Source organism: Panthera leo, chromosome B3, assembly GCF_018350215.1.
Source record: "Panthera leo isolate Ple1 chromosome B3, P.leo_Ple1_pat1.1, whole genome shotgun sequence".
Lineage (NCBI taxonomy): Eukaryota > Metazoa > Chordata > Mammalia > Carnivora > Felidae > Panthera > Panthera leo.
This window is the reverse complement of record NC_056684.1, coordinates 31,546,936-31,568,365: the sequence shown is the minus strand read 5'-3', so window position 1 is coordinate 31,568,365 and position 21,430 is coordinate 31,546,936. Positions and strand designations below refer to the sequence as shown.

At 56.8% G+C, this 21,430-nt stretch overlaps 1 protein-coding gene and 3 long non-coding RNA genes across 11 annotated transcripts in view; 2 read left to right on the top strand and 2 right to left on the bottom strand.

The window, feature by feature from the left end:
* Positions 1-12,044, top strand: part of ARID3B (AT-rich interaction domain 3B) — a 60,553-nt gene extending 48,509 nt beyond the window's left edge. For 5 of the 7 annotated variants that reach the window (XM_042941413.1, XM_042941417.1, XM_042941414.1 and 2 more), the window contains exons 5-9: positions 886-1,069; positions 2,161-2,441; positions 2,541-2,795; positions 4,189-4,287; positions 6,185-8,756. In XM_042941413.1, the coding sequence (XP_042797347.1) occupies positions 886-1,069; positions 2,161-2,441; positions 2,541-2,795; positions 4,189-4,287; positions 6,185-6,342 (977 nt within the window). In that variant the 3' untranslated portion in view covers positions 6,343-8,756. Of the gene's footprint in view, positions 1-885; positions 1,070-2,160; positions 2,442-2,540; positions 2,796-4,188; positions 4,288-6,184; positions 8,757-11,762 lie in introns of those variants that run through there. The other 2 variants (XR_006203435.1, XR_006203434.1) reach the window with 2 other exon arrangements.
* Positions 1,086-3,432, bottom strand: LOC122221800. Its single transcript, XR_006203443.1, has 3 exons — positions 3,058-3,432; positions 2,102-2,181; positions 1,086-1,625 (listed from the first exon to the last, which is right to left on the bottom strand). It is a non-coding gene; the product is annotated as an uncharacterized LOC122221800 (long non-coding RNA).
* On the bottom strand, positions 5,030-6,963 carry LOC122221799. 2 transcript variants are annotated; one of them, XR_006203441.1, is made up of 3 exons: positions 6,876-6,963; positions 6,413-6,525; positions 5,030-5,114 (listed from the first exon to the last, which is right to left on the bottom strand). It is a non-coding gene; the product is annotated as an uncharacterized LOC122221799 (long non-coding RNA). The 2 variants fall into 2 exon arrangements; XR_006203442.1 differs by lacking the exon at positions 5,030-5,114 and adding an exon at positions 5,124-5,296.
* Positions 12,045-12,152: 108 nt separating the features above from the next.
* The window catches only part of LOC122221797, a 14,396-nt gene continuing 5,118 nt past the window's right edge, over positions 12,153-21,430 (top strand). Inside the window, exons 1-2 of the long non-coding RNA XR_006203438.1 lie at positions 12,153-12,314; positions 19,142-19,683. This is a non-coding gene — a long non-coding RNA (uncharacterized LOC122221797). The remainder of the gene's footprint in view (positions 12,315-19,141; positions 19,684-21,430) is intronic.

Sequence of the window (21,430 nt, the reverse complement as noted above, 5' to 3'; positions counted from 1 at the left end):
GCCATCAAAAGGCAACAAGTCTCATACCCTGCCCTGGACGGTGACCCTTCCCTGCGGAATTCTCCCCTCTGACCTCCAGATCATTAATCCTGAGGCTGCCAAATGACAGTCATCCATCACGCCTCCTGACGAGCATCCCAGCCGCCTGTGAAAGGACCCCAGCCCCGCCCTCCCTGCCGTCCCCTGGTGCTCATTAGTGGGCCTTCCTGCCTGGTGCCAGGTTTCCTAATCAAGTCCCTGGCTCCTCTCACTTCCCTTCGGGGCCAGTAGCGGAAGCTGCTCTGACCCTCCCTCTTGCAGAGGCCAGGGAGGGGGTGGAGTGATTAGTGGGGAGAGAACCATTGAGTGGCTTTTTATCCCCCTGGAGACTTGTGTGTCCAGCGGCTCCTTTGACTTGGTGGGGACCCAGGAGAGAAAACATTTCTCCATCCTGCCACAGGAGAGGGGGAAGCAGGCAGTATGCAAATGAAAACACTGTTATAAAGTGCATGTAGAGCTACGAAAAAGACACCCAGGGAGCTGTGCAGGTGGGTGGTGGGACAGCCGAGTGGCTTCTGAAGGCTCGAGAGGAATGTGAGTGGCCACATCATTAGGAAAGAATCTGGACTCATCTTGGTAGCCAAAAAAATAAAAATAAAGGGAAAACATACCCAGAAAGACTAATGTCTTAAGCAAGACCACAAAGCCTGTGAGATGGACCTGTCTGCTCATCCCAAGGAGAACTGGCAGCTAGTCTGTCTGATAGCTTCCAGCTTTGGGAGTTGGAGTCAGATTAAAGCAGATTCGTGAACATATTTCTAACTCAGCAAAAGGTGGGCCCATGGATATGTCTTCTTTCTCTGCTTGATAACACAACTCTCTGTTTCTCTATTTGGACAATCACAGGGACTCCCATCAACCGAATCCCCATCATGGCCAAGCAGATCCTGGACCTTTATATGCTGTATAAGCTGGTGACGGAGAAGGGGGGCCTGGTGGAGATCATCAACAAAAAAATCTGGCGGGAGATCACCAAAGGCCTGAACCTGCCCACATCGATCACCAGCGCCGCCTTTACCCTGAGGACCCAGTGAGTGGCCAGGGCCCTAGGGAAAGGAAGCTGAGGCTGGAGAACAGGGATGTTTTAACCTAGAGGAGAGGAAGGAAGGAAGGAAATTCCACTGTACAGTGAGCAAGATGAGAGGAATTCCCAACGCAGCCAGGAACTTTCTGAGAGGAGTCCCTCTCTAGACCTAAGTAAGGATGAGAGCCACCATTTCCCAAGTATGTTCCTAGGCTACTTTGCCATTCTCTTTCTTTCGGGCCTCACCATTAACTCCGTGAAGTAGGTGTTATGCCATTTTTCAGAAAACAAAAACTGAGTCTCAGAGATCATAGTTGAGCTGAGATTCACCCCTGGGCTTCTGGCCCCGCATCCACTCCTTCCGGGACATCGTCTCCCCCGCGCACCCCCACCCTAAGCCTTAGCCGTTCCTACCTGATCTTCTGCGCGCCCGGCCACAGAGGACCAGGATATGGGACCCGTTTTTGCAACCATGTGAACTGATTCCGAGGGTAACAGGAGCAGGGGAACCAAGAGTAGCCTGAGGGGCATCGATTCTTTGGAGCATGCTGGATGTTGCTCTCTAAAGAATATGGAATGAGCATCTGTGAGTCAGTACGTCATAGCCTTGTTGAGAAGTGGGAGGGCTTTATCTTTGGAACTCTTCCAGCAGGAGTCGGGGACAGCACTGTAACCAGTACAGCGGTCCTTCTCTTGAGGCTCTTGGGACATCTGATGCAAGGACGGACAGACAGCACTTCCGGGTCCACGCACAGTGGGACAAATCACTCCTATCCGAGCAGCATGACTCAGAATGGTTAGGACGTCCCAGGAGCCAGGAAGACATTGCAAAACCTTTCTCCCAGGGTACTAACACAGCACCAAAACACACATGAAACATGAGTGGAGATATGCTTTATTTCCCTGAAAGAATGGTGCCTCTGAGTGGAGCAGAGATCAGGACAGGGTTGAGTAGCAGCTGGCGGGCCCTGGACCTTTCTCTTCTGCCAAGTGACCCTGTGTCCTAGAGGCCTGCCCCACAGAGACCCAGAAACTTACACTGGGCGGCGTCTGGAGCCGTTTTGGATTATTCTCCTCGCTTGCTTCCTCTCCTCCAGGTACATGAAGTATCTCTATGCCTACGAGTGTGAGAAAAAAGCCTTGAGCTCCCCGGCCGAGCTCCAGGCAGCCATTGACGGCAACCGGCGGGAGGGCCGGCGGCCCAGCTACAGCTCCTCCCTCTTTGGCTACTCGCCTGCTGCTGCCACTGCTGCCACCGCCGGGGCCCCCGCCCTGCTCTCCCCACCCAAGATCCGCTTCCCCATCCTCGGGCTGGGCTCCAGCAGTGGCGCCAATGCCAGCAGCCCTCGGATATCCCCAGCAGCCACTCTCAGGAAAGGTCTGCAGGGGCCAGGGAGGGGGGAGGAGGGGGACAGGGAGGGAGTGGGAGAGCCCGTCGTCAGGTGCGAGGTCTGTGCCGCTCTGGTGCCTTTGCCAGGTGATGGAGTCCCAGTGACGACGGTGCCTGTGCCAAACCGCCTGGCTGTGCCCGTGACCTTGGCAGGCCAGCAGGCCGGGCCCCGGACGGCCGCGCTGGAGCAGCTGCGGGAGCGGCTGGAGTCAGGGGAGCCCCCGGAGAAGAAGGCCTCCCGGCTGTCGGAGGAGGAGCAGCGCCTGGTGCAGCAGGCCTTCCAGCGCAGCCTGTTGAGCATGGCGCGCCAGCTGCCCATGAAGATCAGGATCAACGGCAGGGGTGAGCGCCTCCTCCGACTCCACTCTCCACTCCCTGCCCTCCTGCTGAGGGCCCTCCTCCCGGCTCCACTCGGGCCCACCACGCCCCAGGACTGGGGTGGGGGCCCCTCCGGGTTCTGCCCTCCGGGTACCCGGAAGGGTCTCAAGGCCAGAAAGCCACACGGGGCTTTACCTTCACCAAGCTGACTAAAAACTGCCGCAGGCAGTGCCCTGTTCTCTGTCAGAAAAGAAAAGCATTTGTTCAAGGGGGAGGAGCCAGAGACCTTCGGGCACAGCTGCTGTGTTTCTCTTCCTCACCAGCCTTTTGATCTGTCTAAATTAAAGGGCTCAGCCTTCACCCTGGTACCTCCCCGGATGTAGATCTGGGCGGAAGATGGCATCTCCATTCTGAGCCTCCAGGAGCCTCCGGGAGGGCCCAGGCTGCCTGTGACCCTTACAGAGGAAAGAGGAAATACTAGTTTGGCAGCATAATTGACATCTTTCCCTTCCCTTCCTCATTTTTCAGGTGCCCTACCTTCTGGACTCCTGAATCACACACTCCATGCCCCTTGTTCCTTTCTCTTCTCCCCCCACCCCCCACATTTTCTTGGCCATTCTTGCCCCGATTCTGTCTCAGAACAAACTTCAGCCAGCATGTGGTGGGAAGTCAGGTGTGAAGGGAGCTGTGTGCATTCGAGGGCAGCACTCCCTGCCCCATTGTCCCCAGGTGAGGAGCAGGACGCTGGGGGCGACAGCCCAGACGGCAGGGCTCTGCTCTGTTACCTGCACAAGCCAGACACTAATAGCAAAGCAGCTCACCCGGAAGAAGTACTGGCTGCGTGATGAAAGGGCAGAGTGTAGGGTGAACGAGGCAGAGCCAGAGCCTATAGTTTTCTACAGACCCCAGGTGGTCAGGTGGAGATGGGTGCCAGGTGCCGGGCCACATGCTGGGCAGGTAGACCCTCTACCTGAGGACCACCCAGCCCGGTTAAGGGCAAGAAGAGGTTAAGGGCAAGTCCTCAGAGGCAGGGACTGGGGCTTGCTTCTCTCTGGTTCCCCAGCCTGATGGATAGTGGATGCTTAGTTAGCATTTGCTGAAACACTGAAAGTGGCGGTGCACAGCTGTGAGTCAAGGTCAGTCTTTGCAGCCTGTGATCCCTTTCGTGGGAGAACAGAGGGAATGGGGGAAGTGAGTGGCTAAGCAGGGAACAGAGGAAGCCAGCGATAGGACCTTGGCAAGCCTGGGTTCTCCTGCTGCCTGACCTTACGCTCAGGGGAAGGTTATCCAGATACTTTCTAGAACAGTGGGAGGCCTCGCCTGCTCTGGTCAGTCCGGGAGAGTGGGAGAGCCTCGGAGAGGACACTGCAGTGTTGGAAGTCCTAATCAGGCCCGCTGTCTCCCTTGTCCCTAGCAGAAGACAGAACAGAGGCCTCGGCCGCAGCGCTGAACCTGGCCACAGGCAGCATCGGGAGCATCAACATGTCCGTGGACATCGATGGCACCACCTACGCAGGTGAGGCTCTGGGAGCCCCGAGGGAGGCCCACAGCCAGGGCCCCTCCTGTCACCCTCCCATCTGAACAGCTTCCCAGGGGTGGCTCTCTTGTATGTAGTCTCGAGGTTCCAAAGGTTAAGTGGTTTTTCCAGACTGGGAGAGGCTGAGGATTGCCAGCAGGATGACGGATCCCTCCCACCACCTTCGACAGAATGGTGGAGACCCTTCATCTAACCCTTTTGGACCAACGGTTGACTCACTAATTGCACCCTTCACTTAAGCGCGAAGCATCATAATCCTGTCCATGCCCATGCCTTAAACATCACGTTTGCTGTCATGGACCTGTGGCGCACAGGGCTCCTTGGAATGGTTCACCTCCACTCTCTCTAAATATTGCCTGTCATTCCCTTTCTTTAAAATGGACCAAGGACTGACACGCAGGCAAAGGAATCTGAGTGTAGCAGAAATCCGCCTGTTTTTACAATTCCACCCAGTCCTTTAAAGTTATTGCTGTCTACTTGGGCAGTAGTTTGTTGGCTAGTTGGGTTAGCATCTCTACCAAGTCTTTTCAATTGCTGGAAACCAGTCCTTTTCCCGCTCCCATTTCTTTGGTTTAGGGGTGAGTTTGGGAACAAGCCCCAAGTCTTACTAGTAAGCACGGCTTGCTGAGTGGGGGCCAGAGAGCCCGAGGGGTCCAGAGGAGGGGCTTTAAAGGTACACCTTCCATCAAACTGGTGCTCCTGTTCTGGCGGCGCCACCCTGTGGGCCTCACGCTCTGGCTCTGCCGGCCACCAGCTGCCAGCATCAGGGTTGCAGCCAGGGAAGGGACGGAGTTCCTGGAAGCAGCCTACGGAGAAGCAGCGATGCCACATCACCTTGCCGGTCACCACATGACTGGTGCTTTGGAGGCCACATTGAGAAGTCTCAGCCTGACATGGGGGCCTCTCAAGGAGACCAGACGAGACAACAGGCAGGGCCTAGGTGCCCTTTGCCATCTGGTGGTGCTTGACGGTCTAAGAGGATTGGGGGCTGGGGGGGGGGTCCACGGAGAAAGCAGGGAAGGACGAGATCAGTGTCTGGAAAGTGGGAGATAACGCCTCCTCACAACATGGGGAGCAGTCAGAAGGGAGGTGAAGGCACCCCAGACCTCACCTGCATCACCCTTGTCCCACCTGTGCCCTTTCTTGGTGGGCATGCACGTCGCACAGGCCAGGAACTGGGAAGTCGTTCCCAAGAGCCCCTCACCTCTGTCCTCACCCCCAGAGCTGACAGACCCCGCTCCTCTGCTCTCTCCCCTTTTCTGCCACCCCACAGCCCCGCTGCCCTGGTTTGGGCCTCTTTCCTTGTGGGCCTCTGTCGCCCCTGTTCCTCCCAGCCCTGTGGAGAGCATTTTAAAACCCATATCTTATCGTGTCCCTCCCCTTCCTAAAAGCTCCAGGGCCTTCACGACCCACGCAGGGTAAAACCTGCCTCCTAAGAGGCACACAGGCCTCCCTTCCCTCATCTTCCCATCTGTCCAGCCTCACCTGCCATGCCAGCCTCCAGCACATTGCCACCTCCCTACTCCGGCTCTTCCTTTGGCCACTCTTTCTGATAGCCCAGGCATGCTCTCCCCCCGAGCCTTTCCTGACCAGCTTGCCCCTGCCTTCCACCACCTTCTCTTTGTTCCCACAAGCCCCTAGAGGAGGGAGCAGTGCCCACAGAGCACTGGTTACATCTCCTCAAAAATCACGGTTTACGTTTCTGCCCCCTGGCCGGCCTGTCAGCACCTGAGGCCGGACAGTATTCAGGACTCTGGTCAGCGGCCAGCACGGTGTCTGGAACGGAGCCTTATACAGGGCTGGGCACCCGTAGCGGGGACAGAGTGCAGCTGCCCGAGACTCTTTGTTCACGCTCGTTCCCCCCCTCCCCCCCCAGGTGTGCTGTTTGCCCAGAAGCCCGTGGTCCACCTCATCGCAGGGTCTGCCGCCCAGAGCATGGGCGGCAGCGGCAGCGGCAGCTCTCACTGCTCAGCCAGTCCTACCTCGTCCCGGGGCACCCCCAGCGCCGAGCCCTCCACCAGCTGGTCTCTCTGAGGGGCAGGACCCAGCTCCCCGTGCCCCGCTCTCCTGTCGAGAGTGAAGGAGGTTGATGCACAGAATTTACCTCATCTCACGGAGCCCACGTCAAACACCATGTGGCCAGATGTTGAGAGTTTGGACATGTCCGTCTGTCCGGGCTCCGTTCGGGTCCTGCTGTACTCTGGGGACAGGGAGAGGCTGCAGGGGCAGGACAGGGCAGCGTTGTCCAATCAGGGATTGTGCTGGAGAACTGGGCGGGGTCTGTGGGCAGCCAGCTTCCTCCGGGGTTCCCAGGCCACCTCCCGTCCCGGGCACAGTGTATCGACAATCTGTAAGCCGGCACAGGGCTGGAGGCCCTCCAGAGCCCTTCCCCTTAATTTATTTCCCTTCCCCTGCTTTCTGCCGTGACCCTGGGGTCACTGGCCTCTTCCCCTGCTCAGCCCTTCAGTCTTTAACTCCCATGTTGGGGCTGCTAGGGGCCAAGACAATGCCTTCATGGCCTTTCTCCGCTGAGCATGGGATGGGGCCCTCCTACCCACCTCACCTACCATGTTTGGTTCCAGGGGTGTGGGTCCCTCATATTCAAGTCTCGAAGCTATCCTCAGGGCCCCATGTCCCTCTTTTAATGGTCCCAAGAAAGGACACACGAGGGCAGTCCTCAGGCCCCAGAGCTTACTGGGTACCTGCTGAGGGAGAGGCAGAGCCTCAGGGGGCTGCCCAGGCAGGCCCTGGCACCCGCTTTCACACTGACCCTTTTCTGGCCCTCCCAGACCTCACGCTCTCACTCGCCCTTTTGGCCACCTCTCCCAGGAACAGCCCACTTGTCCCTCGGGCCCTCCCTTCTCATGGGGTCACCTCAGCCCCAACATCCCCAAACCTGCTGATGTCAGGTTCATTGAAATACCTCAGATTTGTAATTGTTGATGTTTGATTCTTCAGGAAGTATTTGCATCTCTGATATCTTTTTTATATGTGTTTTGCTGACTTTTTTGTTTTTAATTTTTATTGTTGTTATTGTAGCACCAAAGAAATGAAAGCAGATCACCCCTAAAGCCGAGCAAACTTTTGGTACCCCAGCCCCTCCAGCCCTTCGCTAAGACCCCAGTGACGAGGCGGGGAGGCAGGCAGGGCAGATGACTCAGGGATCACGGTGGCCGGGGAGGCGGTGAAGCGAGAGGCCCTTGCTCATGCAGGTCAGGTCCGGAAACCACACGGTTCTGAAGATGGTTCCTGACCCATTTGCTGCCAGAGCAGGGCTGGTCCCACACCTCTACCCCCAGCTCCCCAGGGTGGGGACAGAATGGCTCCCCTTCACTCAGCATTGCCACCTCAGGGCAGGGGCAGGCCGGGGAGGCCCTGGGCCTTGTAGAGGCCTTGTAGAGCCATCCCAGGGATAAGGGGATGCCGTGAGCTCCGTCCTCCCTTGGGCCTCTGGGCTGGAGCCGGCCGCTCCCATGTTGGGAAGATGGGGTGATTGTCACACCAGGCTCATCTCTGGTTGAGTCCGCCCTGCAGAGCTCACAGAACACCGCTCACTGTGACGTCATCGGGCTGTGGTGGTGACAGGCCACGCTGGCACGAGCTGTCACACGGCTAGCATTCGGCCCTGTCTGTGAAAGGAAAGGGAAATCAAAAGGTGGAGCACAAAACAGCTCCCTCAGCCTGGTAAGCTGCACTCTGCCGGACGCATCTTCTCACTCCCTCCCCAGCCTTCCACACACTTGCTCACTCACACACACACACACACACACACACACACACACACAGCCCCACCCAGCGGGGTCTGACCCTCTTCTGGCCTCAGGAGCCTTCCCGCCTTACCCACCAGGTAAGCGCAGGAGGTGGGCAGAGAAGAGTGTCTGGGATCCGGTGCCAGGAAGGGCCTGGTTGGCTGGCGCTGGGCCCACTTGAAAGTGTCGCAACATTTGGCCAGTGTGTCTTTCTCAGGGGTTTGGTCACGAAGGATGGACTCTTCTAGCCGGAGGACACAGGGACAGTGCACTGTGGCTTTCTGGTCATTGGATCCTCTCCCCTTCCCCAGGCAGCTTGCCCAGCCAGCTTTGCCCTCTCAGCAAACCCTTGCTGCCCTCGAGGACAACAGCAGGGTCTCAGCCCGGAAGCCCAAGAGTCAGGGATGCCAGCAGGTGCCCCAGGAGCAGGGCCCTGGGCAAGAGAAGCTTTCCCTGAAGGTGCAGTCCTGAAGGCCACAGGGCAGGCGGTGGGCCGGGGCTGCTTCGTCCCCACCCCTCCCTCCCCTCCCCATCTGTGTACTCTGACCAGGAAAATGTGCTAGCACATGGATAGCCTAGGCAGTGGATAAATACCTCAGACGTCCTCTTGCAGCAAGTGTCTGTATATGTTGTGGTTATTTTCTATCTTACATGTTCTCGAATGTTTATATTTCAATAAACCTCTACCTCTTCACACAAGCAGGTCTCTCAGATGCTTTCAGTGACCCTCCCAGTGGGCAGTGATCGGGATGAGGGAGCGGTGAGAGTCTTGAGAGTAGAAAGGACCGGCTGCTCTGGATCCCTGGGTTTTCCTGAACCTTCTGCCCTTTACTGCTTATCCATTCTCCAGAGTGCTCACTCTCAGCCTGTTTCTGGCTTGGCAGGAAACCCTAGGTATTGCCTGACCACCAGGACCATCTCCAGTGGTTCCGCATCAGTGTCCTGGCAGGCACGGGGCCAGGGGACTGCCTCCATTTAGCAAGGCTTTTTTGAGCTCCTGCCGAGTAAGTATGGTCCCCGTGCTTATGGAGCTCACAGTCTTGGTGGGGAGGCACACACAATTATCCAATCAAAAATTGAAATGCAGTGTGACTGGGACAGTAGGCCATTGATGGCAGATGGATGCTGGGGCAGCTCACTGGGGCATCTCTGGAAAGCCTCCCAGAGGTGGCGATCTTTCAGCTGGAAGAGTGAGGTTGCCAGCTGGAGATGTGAGGAGAAGCATTCTCGGCAGAGGAACTGATCTATGGAAACTTGGTGGCCTCAGAGGTCCTGCCCTTGGGGAATTGTGGCCAGGACCTGGAGTTGGAGGGGTGAGGAATTGGGGAGAAGTATGGCTGGGTCCAGGATGGATCCCGGGCTAAGGGATGTGGGTGCCATCCTTTGAGCATCAGGGCACTGCTGACACGTTTTAACCAGGACCTAGGCTTAAAAAGAGGCTTCTCTGGAAGTGCGATCTGGAGTCAGGAGACATTCTGGACATTAGACCTCTGGGATGCCTCCGCTGGAACTCGGGCCTGGACCCAGAGTGCCCGGCCTTTTTTTTCCACCATGATGCACATCCTATGGCTACAACCCAGTTTTGGTGAAACCAAGAAAAGTGGGCAGAGAGGAAAAGCACTGGGGATTTGTAATTGCCCTCCTCCGCAACAACAACGCCCGTCCCCAGTCTGTGCAGTCCTCTGAGGCAGGCAAATGCAGACCCCTTTGCCATTCTGAAGTGCTAGCAAATGAAGAGTGACCTTGGGACAGGCTTGAGCCTCTCAGTGGTCTCTAAACACCTTTTGAAAGAAATGACCAGTCCTTTAGTAATTTTTTTAAGTCTTCTCTACACCCAACGTGGGGCTCAAACCCCCCAATCCGGAGATGAAGCGTCACATGCTCCACTGACAAAGCCAGCCAGGCACCGCTAGCCCTTAGTACTTTAATAACTGGTAACCAGTAGTTGGTATCACACCTCACAGCTTCCTGTGGCGCAGCAGGGGGCCGCCACACGGAGGTGCAGCAGGCCTAGCCCACGGGGGTGTCGGGGAGGTGAGGAGAAGCAGGGTCTAGAGACCTCTGAGGCGGAAACGGTGCATCGTGACTGCAGGGGGTGGTGAGAGGAGAAAAGCTCCCGACGGACGTGGAGAATCTAGGAAGAACAAGGCACCAGGCCGCTGCAATTCCTTCCCGTTTCAGTTTAACAAGACCTATAGGAGAATATCTTCCAAGACCTCGAGAAAGGGAAGAATTTCTCCAACTAGACCCTCCAAAAGAGTTTATCAAAAGATCCTGGTATTTTGGGATACCTGGGTGGCTCAGTCAGTCAAGCATCTGACTCGATTTCAGCTCAGGTCATCATCTCACAGGTTCGTGAGTTTGAGCGCCACATCCGGCTGTGTGCTGACAGTGTGAAGCCTGCTTGGGATTCTCTCTCTCCCTCTCTGGCCCTTCCCCCTCAAAATAGACAGATACAGGTTTTGGGGGCACCTGGATGGCTCAGTTGGTTAAGCTTCGGACTCTTGATTTCGTCTCAAGTCATGATCACACGGGTTGGTGAGATCGAGCCCTGCATTGGGCTGTGTGCTGACAGCTTGGAGCCTGCTTGGGATTCTCTCTCTCTCTCTCTCTCTCCCTCTCTCTCTCTCTCTCTCTCTCCCCCTCCCCCTCCCCTGCTCACGTTCTCACATTCTCTCTCTCAAAATAAATGAACAGTAAAAAAAAAAAAAAAAAAAGATACTGGTATTTAGAAAGACACACTGGGAGAGTCCCCTGGATGGCTCAATTGGTTATGCATCCAACTCTTGACTTTGGCTCAGGTCATGATCTCACGGTTAGTGAGTTTGAGCCCTGTGTTGGACTCTGCACTGATGGCACGGAGCCTGCTTTGGGTTCTCTCTCCCTCTCTCTCTGCCCCTCCCCTGCTTGTGCTCTCTCTCTCTAAATAAATAAGTAAACTTAAAAAAAAAAAAAAAGAAAAAAAAGAAAAAAAATAGATGATACTTGCAACATAAAACTAACAGCCAGAGTGTGTGTGTGTGTGTGTGTGTGTGTGTGTGTGTTAATGCTTATTGTTAAAAGCAAAAAGGGGAGGGGGGGTTGGAAGAGGGGGCCAAGTCATGAACAGCTGTTTTGCAGAAGAGGAAATACAAATGGCTGGAACTCACTGGGGCCAGGGAAATGCACAGAAAACCATTCCACACCATCAGATTGGCACACACTTTGGTCTTACAACACCAGGTCTTGGCAAGGATGGGGAGCAATGGGAACTCTTGGAGACTGCTAGGGGAGTGTAAATTAGTCTAACCACTTTGGAAAACACTTGGGCATTCCCAAGTGGCACATGCAATTCTCCTAGGTTTGTACCCCAGAGGAACTGCACGTGTGCTCCAGGAGACCTGACAGCACTTAGCTATGAAACTATCGATTTCTGAACACTGGTGTGGGCCAGGTGCTGTTTTAAGTTCTCTGTGTTAATTCCTTGGATTCTCTACACATATGAGATGGGACTATGATTCCCATTTTACAGATGAGGAAACCGAGGAACAGAGAAGTTGAGTTACTAGCCTGAGGTCCTATAGCTAGTGAGAAGAGCTTAGGGGTTCTAATTCGGTAGCTACGGAGTCCAGAGTCTGCCCTCCCAGCAAGTACTAAGCATTCTATACACGCTTATTTCCACTCCACCCACACCCCTATGAGGCAGTAACTTCGTTCATTTTACAGATGCAAAAACTGAAAAGCAGAAATGTGCTGGAGGTCACATATATGTAGTGAATGGCAGGGCTGTGAATGGACTCCAATCAGCTGCCCTAAACTCTCCTGCATGTGCCTCCCTTCAGTGAGGGGCAGGGGCGACCCAGCCCGGTGACAGAAGGAAGCAGAAGTTGGAGGGGGTGTCTGGTCGTCCCAAGTCTTCGTTCCGCCCATGTCCCCCTTGCTGTGCAGTCGGGAGTCACCTGACAGTCCTGAGAGGATCCAAGATTCTCCTGGACCAGCCTTCCCGGCTCCGCGCCACGCCGCAACCTTCCCCCACCTCATTGGCCAGGACTGGCCACGTGCCCTCCGTATAGCCAATGGGGGGAGGGGGCGGGGCGCGGGAGGGAAGCCCGGACGCCTACTGCACCTTCTCCTTGGAGTCTCCGCCCTGAAAACGGGAGTTGGTGGCTTGCGGCTTCTGAGAGATCGGAATCACCACTGGAGGGAAAGGAAGAAGGAACCGACCAGAAAAGCAGGACCGGGACGAGTGGGGACCTTGCTGCGCTTGGAGACAGAGAGGTACCGTCTCTCTGGAGGGGGCGGGGGGGGAACGCCATCTGTGCCAGGAAGCAAACAGGAGCCGGCCTGAGGGAGTGAGCGGCTGGAGGGTGGGTGCCCGGCCTGAAGGGAGGGCCCTCCGGGGAGGGCAGCGCCCTGGTTTGGAGCGCACTGGGGATGCGCCCTGGCAGGGGTCCCAAACCACTCATCTCATGTGAGCAGAAAGGAGAATTTATTTTCGGAGCCTGGGGGAGCCCAAGGACAGCGGGGCGTGGGACTGGCCTTGGCAAGTGCTGCCCTTGGAAGGTACTCCTTTCCTTCTGAAGACCAGCTCACCATGCTGCCCAGGCCACAGAGCAACGTGAGATGACCATCCTAAAGGTCAAGTTTATGTCTTCTCCATACAAGAGACCTCCTGGGATGAGCTAAAGTATCTCCATCCAATTCCACGTCCTGGGACCTGTCGGCTCCATTTGCCCTCGCTGAAATCCAGCTTTTGACACCATGAAAAACAGGGAAGTTAACAGTTCCCAAGTTTTCTGTGTCCAGTCTTCAGCCCCGAGAGACTACGATTTTGTCTCAAGTCCAGTGATCAGGACAGGGCCACTGGCTCTGTTGGGCTCAGGACCCAGTGCTGGACCCATCAGCTGGGAACTCTGCAGCTCCCACAGCAGCTGTGTGAATGGCAGGGAGGGCAGAGAACATTTTGCAGGAGACGATGCTGGAGAAACAATCTGAGAGCTGTTCTGTCCTTCCATCCTGCCAGGGTCCTCCTCTGCCAAACTCTGCTTAAGTCAGTAGATGGAGGGAATGTTCAGTGACAGAGTTGAGGGAGGTTCTGGAAGCACGTGGCCCAGCTGACGGAGCTCTGTAGGGGAAGGAAGTACACAGCAGGGTGGGGAGGGAAGTTCAGAAGGAGAAAAATGGCCAGATAACCTCAAGGGGGACAACTCTAAGCCAGCCTTGCCTGTGGCCATCAAAGATGGCCATTGTATCAAGCTCAGAAACGAGAAACTACCTTTCTGGAACAGGTTAAGGGACCAGGGGGCTTAGCTGCCGTTTTGCTGTGTGACTTTGGGCACATTACTGCCTTGTCTGGGCAAGTTCCCTGTGAAATAGGGACTATAGAGTGATGTGAGGCACAAATGTATCAGAACTCACTTTGAAAAGTCTAAAGCCCAATACCCAAGGCCTTCACCAGTAAGACAGAAGGTTTGTGGTCATCATTGTGCTGGGACAGGGCAGTGAATGGACCAACCAAGCCCCACAAGGACCTCAGCGCCCCACTGGCCACTCTCTGCCCAGATCTACTTCTAGCCACAGGGTCCCCCTGGGAAAGGGCAGGTGGCCTCGTCCACTAAGAGTCAAGAACCTTGTACTAACATGGGCATTTCAGGCCCTATTTCAGGCAGGGGACAGGGAGGCTTCTGACTGCAGCTACCTATGACAGGTCCCCTGCCTCAGGCCTGACAGAAACCCTAGCCTCAGGCCTGACAGAAACCCTAGCGGGGGGTGGGGGGGGGGCCTCCACTCTCCCCAGGGAGTCCTTGCCCACCCTTGGTTTTTGAAGCCTGACAGTCTGCTGTCAGCTCACTGGGGGCAAAGGGCTGACCTCGGTCTCTTGTGCAGCAGAGTGAGGCTATAAACCTGGACCCTGGTGGCTCTGGGCCTCAGTGGGCACAACACCTTTCTCCTCCAGCTAGGGCACTGCCCCAAGTGCCACCGTTTTTCAGATGCTCCTCTCCTCCATGGTTCTTGGGCTATGGCTGACACCTGGGGACAAATGAAGCAGAAGCTGACCCCACAGAGGGCAGAGAGGCAGGGCAGGTAACCAGGTATGGAGTAGTTCCGGTTCTAGCCAGGGAAAGGGAGGCCAGCTGAGGAATCCATTCAGAATCGCCAAAGGCCCACGCTGGAAGGACCTTGTGGGCCTCTGTCTCCCCCCACTCTGGCTTGCAGATGGGGAAACAAAGGCAGAGAGAGAAACAGGGTCTGGGTCACACAGGGAGGCAGGGGTTACTCTGCCTGTTCCTCTAGGGAGTCCCCAGGTGTCACCTTCAGGGGTTGAGAGATGGCTGGAGGCTCCCGCCCTCCCAGTGCTAGAGCCCTCGATGCTCAGAGCTACACCAGCTCCTCTCCCTGGGGACACAGTTCTCAGCCTGAGAGTCGGAACTCTTGGAGTCTCCCAGGTCCCACTGGCAGATGTGACCCCATTCTCTAGGGGTCCCCAGAGAGAAGCTCAGGCAAAAGATAGAAGTCCGCACCCCATCAAGCTCCTCCACACAGGGTCATAAAGATGAGGACCCGCGTCAAGGTGAAATGGTATTCAAGCCTAAAGCAGGAGCTGTTCCAGGCCGTGGAACGTGCTATATTGTCCATCACTGGCGGCCCACTTTGTCTCCTGAATATATTAAGTGCAAATAATGCCTCATTGATAGAATACCGGACAAATAGACTTTGCGACTAAAGCCCTATAGGCAGGTGGTCTTGGGCCCACCTCCATGGTTTTATGACTTTAGTACTTACTCACTCTAACTGGACCCCAGGTATAGGGAAACTCAGGGCCACCAGCCAGGCACACTGTCTCGCGTAATCCTCACATCATCCTTTGAGATAGGTACGATAGGCAGTATCCCCCTTTTACAGAAGAGCAAACTGAGGCCCAGAGAAGGCAGACTTGCTCACGCTCGCTGAGCTGGTCAGTGGTGGAGGTGACTTGAGCATAAGAAGGCCACTCTCCTTCCATCCATGACCCCAGGCCCAGGAACCCAGAGGTCCTAATCCCTGTGCCTCCAGAGCCCACCCAGCCATGCCCCCTCCTGCTTCTTCCCCGTGTTCCGTTCTTCTGAGAGAATAAGGCAGACCAGGAGATACATCAAGTTCCAGGCCTGGCAGTGTCCCCCCTGGGATTCTCGTAGCATGTCCCTAAATGCCCTCTCCCATCTACCCCCAAATCCTCACGGGAAGGGGAAGAGCTGTGAGGGTCTCTGTGAAGGAAGGTGGTTCCTCCCCACAGAGCCCCTCAGATCCGGGTGCCCCTCACTCCATGGTCCTCACTTTTCCACCAGCTCCTGCTCAGAGCCCTCAGCTGCTTCCAGCCTCAGCTTCTCAGCAAGCCTCTCTGCCACCTTGGGGAGGAAGGCAGAAAGACAGTGAGCACATTGTAGGGCCTGGGCTCTCCTGGTGGCAGTGCGAGGTTGGGAGGGATTTGACTGAGTCCGGGGAGGGCAGGTCAGTGGCACTGGGGACTGGGCACAGGGAACCGTGCCCCCCCCCCTGAGGCATGCAGGCCTGGCAGAGGCACAGAGGCGGAGGGATGCTGAGCACCTGGTTCTGGGCACCTCCGGGGCCGGCTGGTGAGCCTCCAGCTCCGGGTCCCGGATTTTCTGGAGCCCAGCTCGCATCTGGGCCAGCTCCAAGCCTGCCTCCTTCAGGGAAGTCTGGGAATAGGGGGAGAGTCTGAGAGGGAGTCAGTCACTGGCTCCTACCCTGATCTGGTGCTTCAGGACATCGCCCACCCTGGTTCTCGCGGGGGCCTGCCTGGGACTCTGCCTTGACCCAAACAAGGGGCATAATAGCTGTCGGGCAGGGAGAGGCAGGTAGAACAGCACTTGGAGGAGGGAGCAGGACAGCCTCTGCCTCTCCACACCATACAGGTGACTACAAATTCCCCTGAATACAAAAATATGAATGGGTGATACTCCCTCAGTGCTCCCTATGGGGCTACACTGCTCAGCCCAAGGGCTCCCCGAGGGCAGGCCAGGTCTCCAAACCCTCTCCATCTCCAGATCATCCCCTGTCTCCCTGCATGGGGTCCCTGTGCACTTAGCCCTCGTGCACTTGCTTTGCATTGATTGGTGAGCCTGTCCTGTGTGCCTGGGCTCCTCCCAGGGCCACCCTGCAATAGTACAAGGTCAGGGCCGCCTGGGGCTCCAGCCTAGAGTGGGTCTAGGCTCTGCTCTTGGCCCTCAGTGAAAACACCCTGATCCTGACTCACGGGCTCCAACAAGTTAGGCACCTCCCCTCCCCACCTTCACCTCCCTTGGGGCCCTTGGTCTCAGCTCCTCCCACCCCTGGTCACAAGGGCCCAGTGTGGGATCAGAGCCTTGTCCTCTGCTTGGGAGGCCCCGTCTCTAGCCCTGCCCCCACCTTGATCTGAGGGAGGGCAGCCAGCACCCCAAGCTAGCTCTCACCTCCTGTGGGGGCTGGAGCAGCTCCCACCCTGCCTGCCCGTGAGCTCTCCCCTCCGCCTCTGGTGGGGCCCACGCTTGACACTCCTCTGGCTCCTCTGTGGTCCTTGGCTCTGGCAGCTCCTGGGGCCTGGTGGGGACAGCAAGACCTGTACCTTCATCCCCACCCCCGTTCTAACATCATTAGCCCAACCAAGGCGAATGGGCCACTCGGCTGGGGCATCGGCCTAGTTCTTAAAAGCTGGAGAGAGTGTGACCCAGGGACAGTAACCCAGTGGGTACACCGAACAGGGTCATAGGACCAATGAGGATCAGAACCCCTGAGTACTGCCAACACCACTCCCAGTGTACAGATGGAGATCTGAGCCAAAACAGCAAGGGCCACCAGGCCACCATTCCCAGCTGCCTGAGAGGCCCAGGGAAGATTCCACAGTGGCCTTCCCCACAGGCTGTGTCTGGAGGCCGAGGGAGTGGGCTTGACTGGTGCCCACTCAGTAGGTGGCAGTCTGGTCCCCAGACTTCCACAGGGTGGGGAGCCCACCCTCCACGTGCAGACTTTGAGAGCTTGCCTGGGGACCCTGCTGGGGGAAGAGGGTGGGCGGCTAGGACTCTGGGACTGCTGGCCTCCCTTCTAGGCTGGCTGAACTGTCCAGGTTCTCGTCCTTGTTCTGGGGTGTGGGCAGGCCCAGGCCTCGCTGACCCGAGGGCACCTGCCCTGCGGGTTCCAGTGTCAGCTGCGCCCAAAGTCCTAGAGCTCCCCGGCATCCAGCTCAGCCAGGAGTGCAAGGCTCTTGTCCATTTGTGGACAGATGGGCTGCCCAGGGCCCCACAGCCCCGCCCCTGAGCCCCTGGGTACGACAGGGGCCAGGGCAGGGAGTTTGGGACTCTTTGGGACAGGGAAGCCGAGACCTCTTGAGGGGAAGTGGCTGGTAACTGGCAGAGCCTGGGCCTCCCACTCTTTTGCACCAGGTCCCTGATCTCGGGTTTGGGAAAGACTCTAGGGTCATCAGGAAGGGCTCCTTGGGGGCCCTGATCCCAGGTGGGCCCCATATCATCCCAGCCTCGGGCAGCCTCCAGCTCCTCGCCACCTGCCACTTCTACATCCTGGCAGCCACCTGGCTGTTTTCCTTCTCCAGAGTCTGCATCTTGCTCTGTCGCCGGCCAGACAGAGGGCAGCCCTCACCCCATCTTCTCATGCCCACAAACACTCACACGCGCTTGTGTGTGATCTCCATCCTGGCCCCTCGCCTGCCTCTCCCACCCAGGTGCGGACAGGCTGCCTGGGGGCTCACTAAACAGTGCCCACCCCTCCTCACAGCGGCCGATCCTGTGGCCCCTCCAGCCTTTCTGCAGCCGTGTCAGGGCCTTGGGGCTAAATGAGGGGAAAGAGAAGACAGAACAGCTGGGTCCCCGAGATCCCAAGTCCTACCCAACCCACCCGACAGGAAGGTAGCAGGATGCAAATTGGGAGGTATAAGCTATGTTTGTGTTCTAACCCCTAGTACGTCAGAATGTGACCTTAGAGATAAGGTCTTTACAGAGGTAATTGGAGAGAGCTCTGATCTCATCTGGCTGGTGTTCTTACAAAAGGGAAATTTGGACACAAACACGTGCATAGGGAGAGCACCCCGTGCACGTGGAGGCAGAGGCTGGGGTGATGCGTCCGCAAGCCAAGGAACATCGGGGACTGCCAGCAGCCACCAGAAGCCCGGGGAGGGGCAGGAACAGAATCCCCCCCTCAGGGGGAACCACCCCTGCGGCACCTGGAGCTCAGACTTCCAGCCTCCAGAGCCGTGAGACAGGAAGTATCTGCTGCCGAAGCCCCCTGGTTTGCCCCCTGGTTTGCGGTACTTTGTTCTGGCAGCCCTGGCAGACTGCCGGAGGGCGAGTGACATGGAGCCCCAGTGGATCCCCGGTTGGAAAAGGCGATTTTCGCCGCAAAGCGGCCAGGCCAGCAAGCAGCGTGAAGTGTATAATAACAGGAGCGAACATTTCCTGGCTGCATGCCGACACTGCTCTGAGCCTTCTACATGCGTGTCCAGTTTACCCCTCTTAGCGGATGGGGGAGAACCATAACTGTTCTTGGTTGTGGGGTTTCTTCCTTACAGGTGAGGCCCAGAGAGGTAGAGTAACTTGCCCGAGGTCACGTAGCAAGTACACTGCGGAGGCAGGATTGGAGCCCAGTACTCGGGCTCTGGGGCCCACGGTCTTAACCACTGATCTGGGGACAGTGCAGAGCACAGAATCCTGGGCTGGCGCAGAGGAAGAGAGACTGAGACAGAGACCGGGAGAGGGTCAGGGTGGAAGGAGCTTGAGGTTGGGGATGAGACTGTAGGTGGAGAGTGCCAGAGGCCCCGGGAGCCCCTCGCACCCTCCTGCCAGCCAGATGTTGCCCAGTTTCCCTGAGAGCCCCGGGCCCTGCTCCCCAGAGGACCCCTGCCCATGGCTCAGGGTGGAATTCTAGATCACCCTCCCTGGACAGGCGCAGGGCCTGGGGCACCACTTGCTCACAGAAGGTGAGTCCAGGCCGGGCCTCCCTGGGGACTGGGGAGAGAGAAATGGCCTGGGCAGTCCCCGAGAAGCAAAGGACTGGAAGGCCCTCCGGTTGGGGCCCAAACTGACACTGGTTTACGGGTCATTTGCATGTTGCTTTCGCAGGGCTCGCTCCGCACCACTTCCTTCCCGGCACCTGAATCTGCCCAGAGGTCCCAGCCCTCAGTCACCACGCTTTCTCGCCAGAGTTGTCCGCCCGCAGGCCCCCGTCCTGACTGGGGTGCACACCCCATAAAGAGTAGTGTCTCTCCAGGCCCTGAGGAGACAACCTCCAACCCACAGGGGTCTGGGTTGATAAACAGACAAAAACTGAGATTTCTTTCTGTACAAATGCGCAGTTGCAGACGATCACTGCAAATCTGCTTCCTTGAGGAGCTAACAGCCCTCTTGGAGCAAAGCTCTGGACCCCAGTTTGAGACACCGATTTAGACCAACGCCACCTTTCGTGAGGCCTAAGGCCAGCTAAGCACTGCTGCTGAGACCCGCTCTCACGCTCCTTCATCTCACGCAGACGAGCCCCACTGCGGCAGAGCAGGACCCCCCTCCTGGGTCCCTGCAACTCCACATCCCTGGGCCTCCAGGGCGCCTCCTTGCTGACTGTGTCTGTGTCCGTGTGCGCACATCTGGGAACATGTGCGTGTCTCTGGGTGAGTGTCTCGCGTGTATCCTGGTGGGGGGGAGGGAGTGTCCACCAGTCCGTCTGCTTGTGCATGTACACGTTTGCCCTAGGCACTAAGGGAGGGCACTGGCTGGGAGGAGGCTGTCACCAAACTGGACTCGAAGTCTGGTGGACACGGCCCGGGACACCCAAGCCCTTGCCCTGGCCCCTGGCCCACCATTCACCCCCTTGCCCTCTCTACTCCTCATCTGGGTCAGGGACTGTTCTCACTCTGCCACCTCCACATCTGTCCTCTCTGGGCCTCTGCATGCGCCCCTCTCTCTTGCTGAAGTGCCCTTCATTCTTTCACTGAGGATGCCCAGTTCATCCTTCAGGGATGGTTCAGAGGCTCAGAAACCCCTTCAATAGGGAGGATTTACCTATCCACTGCCCCCCTCCCCAACTCCTACAGTGCCTTTCCCCTCATCAGGCATATATTTTCTTTAATGTTTTTTTAATGTTTATTTTTGAGAGAGAAAGACAGAGTGTGAGCAGGGGAGGGGCAGAGAGAGAGAGGGAAACAGAATCTGAAGCAGGTTCCAGGCTCCACGCTGTCAGCACAGAGCCCATTGCGGGGCTCGAACTCACAAACCATGAGATCACGACCTGAGCCGAAGTCGGATGCTCAACCGACTGAGCCACCCAGGTGCCCCTAAAAAAATTTTTTTAATGTTTATTTTTGAGAGAGAGAGGGAGAGAGAGAGAGACAGAGCGTGAGTGGGGGAGGGTCAAAGAGAGAGGGAGACACAGAATCTTAAGCAGCCTCCAGGCTCTGAGCTGTCAACACAGAGCCCGACACGGGGCTCAAGCTCACAGACTGCGAGATCATGACCTGAGCCAAAGTTGGACGCTTAACCAATTGAGCCACCCAGGCGCCCCAGACATATATTTTTAAATGTTGATGTATTTATTTTTGAGAGAGGAAGAGAGAGAGCAAGCAGGGGAGGGGCAGAGAGAGAGAGAGAATCCCAAGCAGGCTCCGTGCTGTCAGCATAGAGCCTGACTTGGGGCTTGAACCCACAAACCATGATCATGACCTGAGCTGAAACCAAGAATCAGATACTCAACCGACTGAGCCACCGAGGCGCCCGTCTCCTCATCAGACGTATTAAATTGTAATTGCCTACTTGATGACTGTGTGGCCCCAAACCATAAACTTTTGGGGACGAGGAGTGGTCTGATCTGACTTTGGTTCTCCTGCACACAGAAGAGGGCCAGACATGCAGTAGATGTTCAGGGAAGGTATGCTGGGTGAACGGGGGGGATGGAAAGAAGGATGGGTGGGTGGGTGGATGGAGCGTAATGAGGAAGAAGCAGGAGAAGGGAAGGAAGTGTAGGATAAAGCTAGTGGGCAGCCTAAGAGCAGAAAGACCCTAAATGGCTCGCAGTAGGAAAGACTGGACAGTGGGGAAGAGAAGGAGGAGAGGGGGCACGTGGGGAGGGAGAGGAAGGTGGGCAGAGAGCACCCACCTGGGGAGACCAGGCCTCGGTCTCTGTCTGGGGTCTCTGCAGTTCTTTCAATTTCAGGGCAACTACCACCTGGTGCCAGCGTGCCTTCCAGCACTCAGCCACCTTCTCTTGAAGCCTGGGATGTGATTCTTCCTTTTCTAGCTCTTTCCTTAGGGGCACTGGCACCTCCTGGACCTAGAGTGTGCTAGTAGAAATGGACACAGTATGGGCCCCAGATGGCCCCCAGCCCATTTTCAATGGTTTCTTTCCAAGTTGCATGGACATCC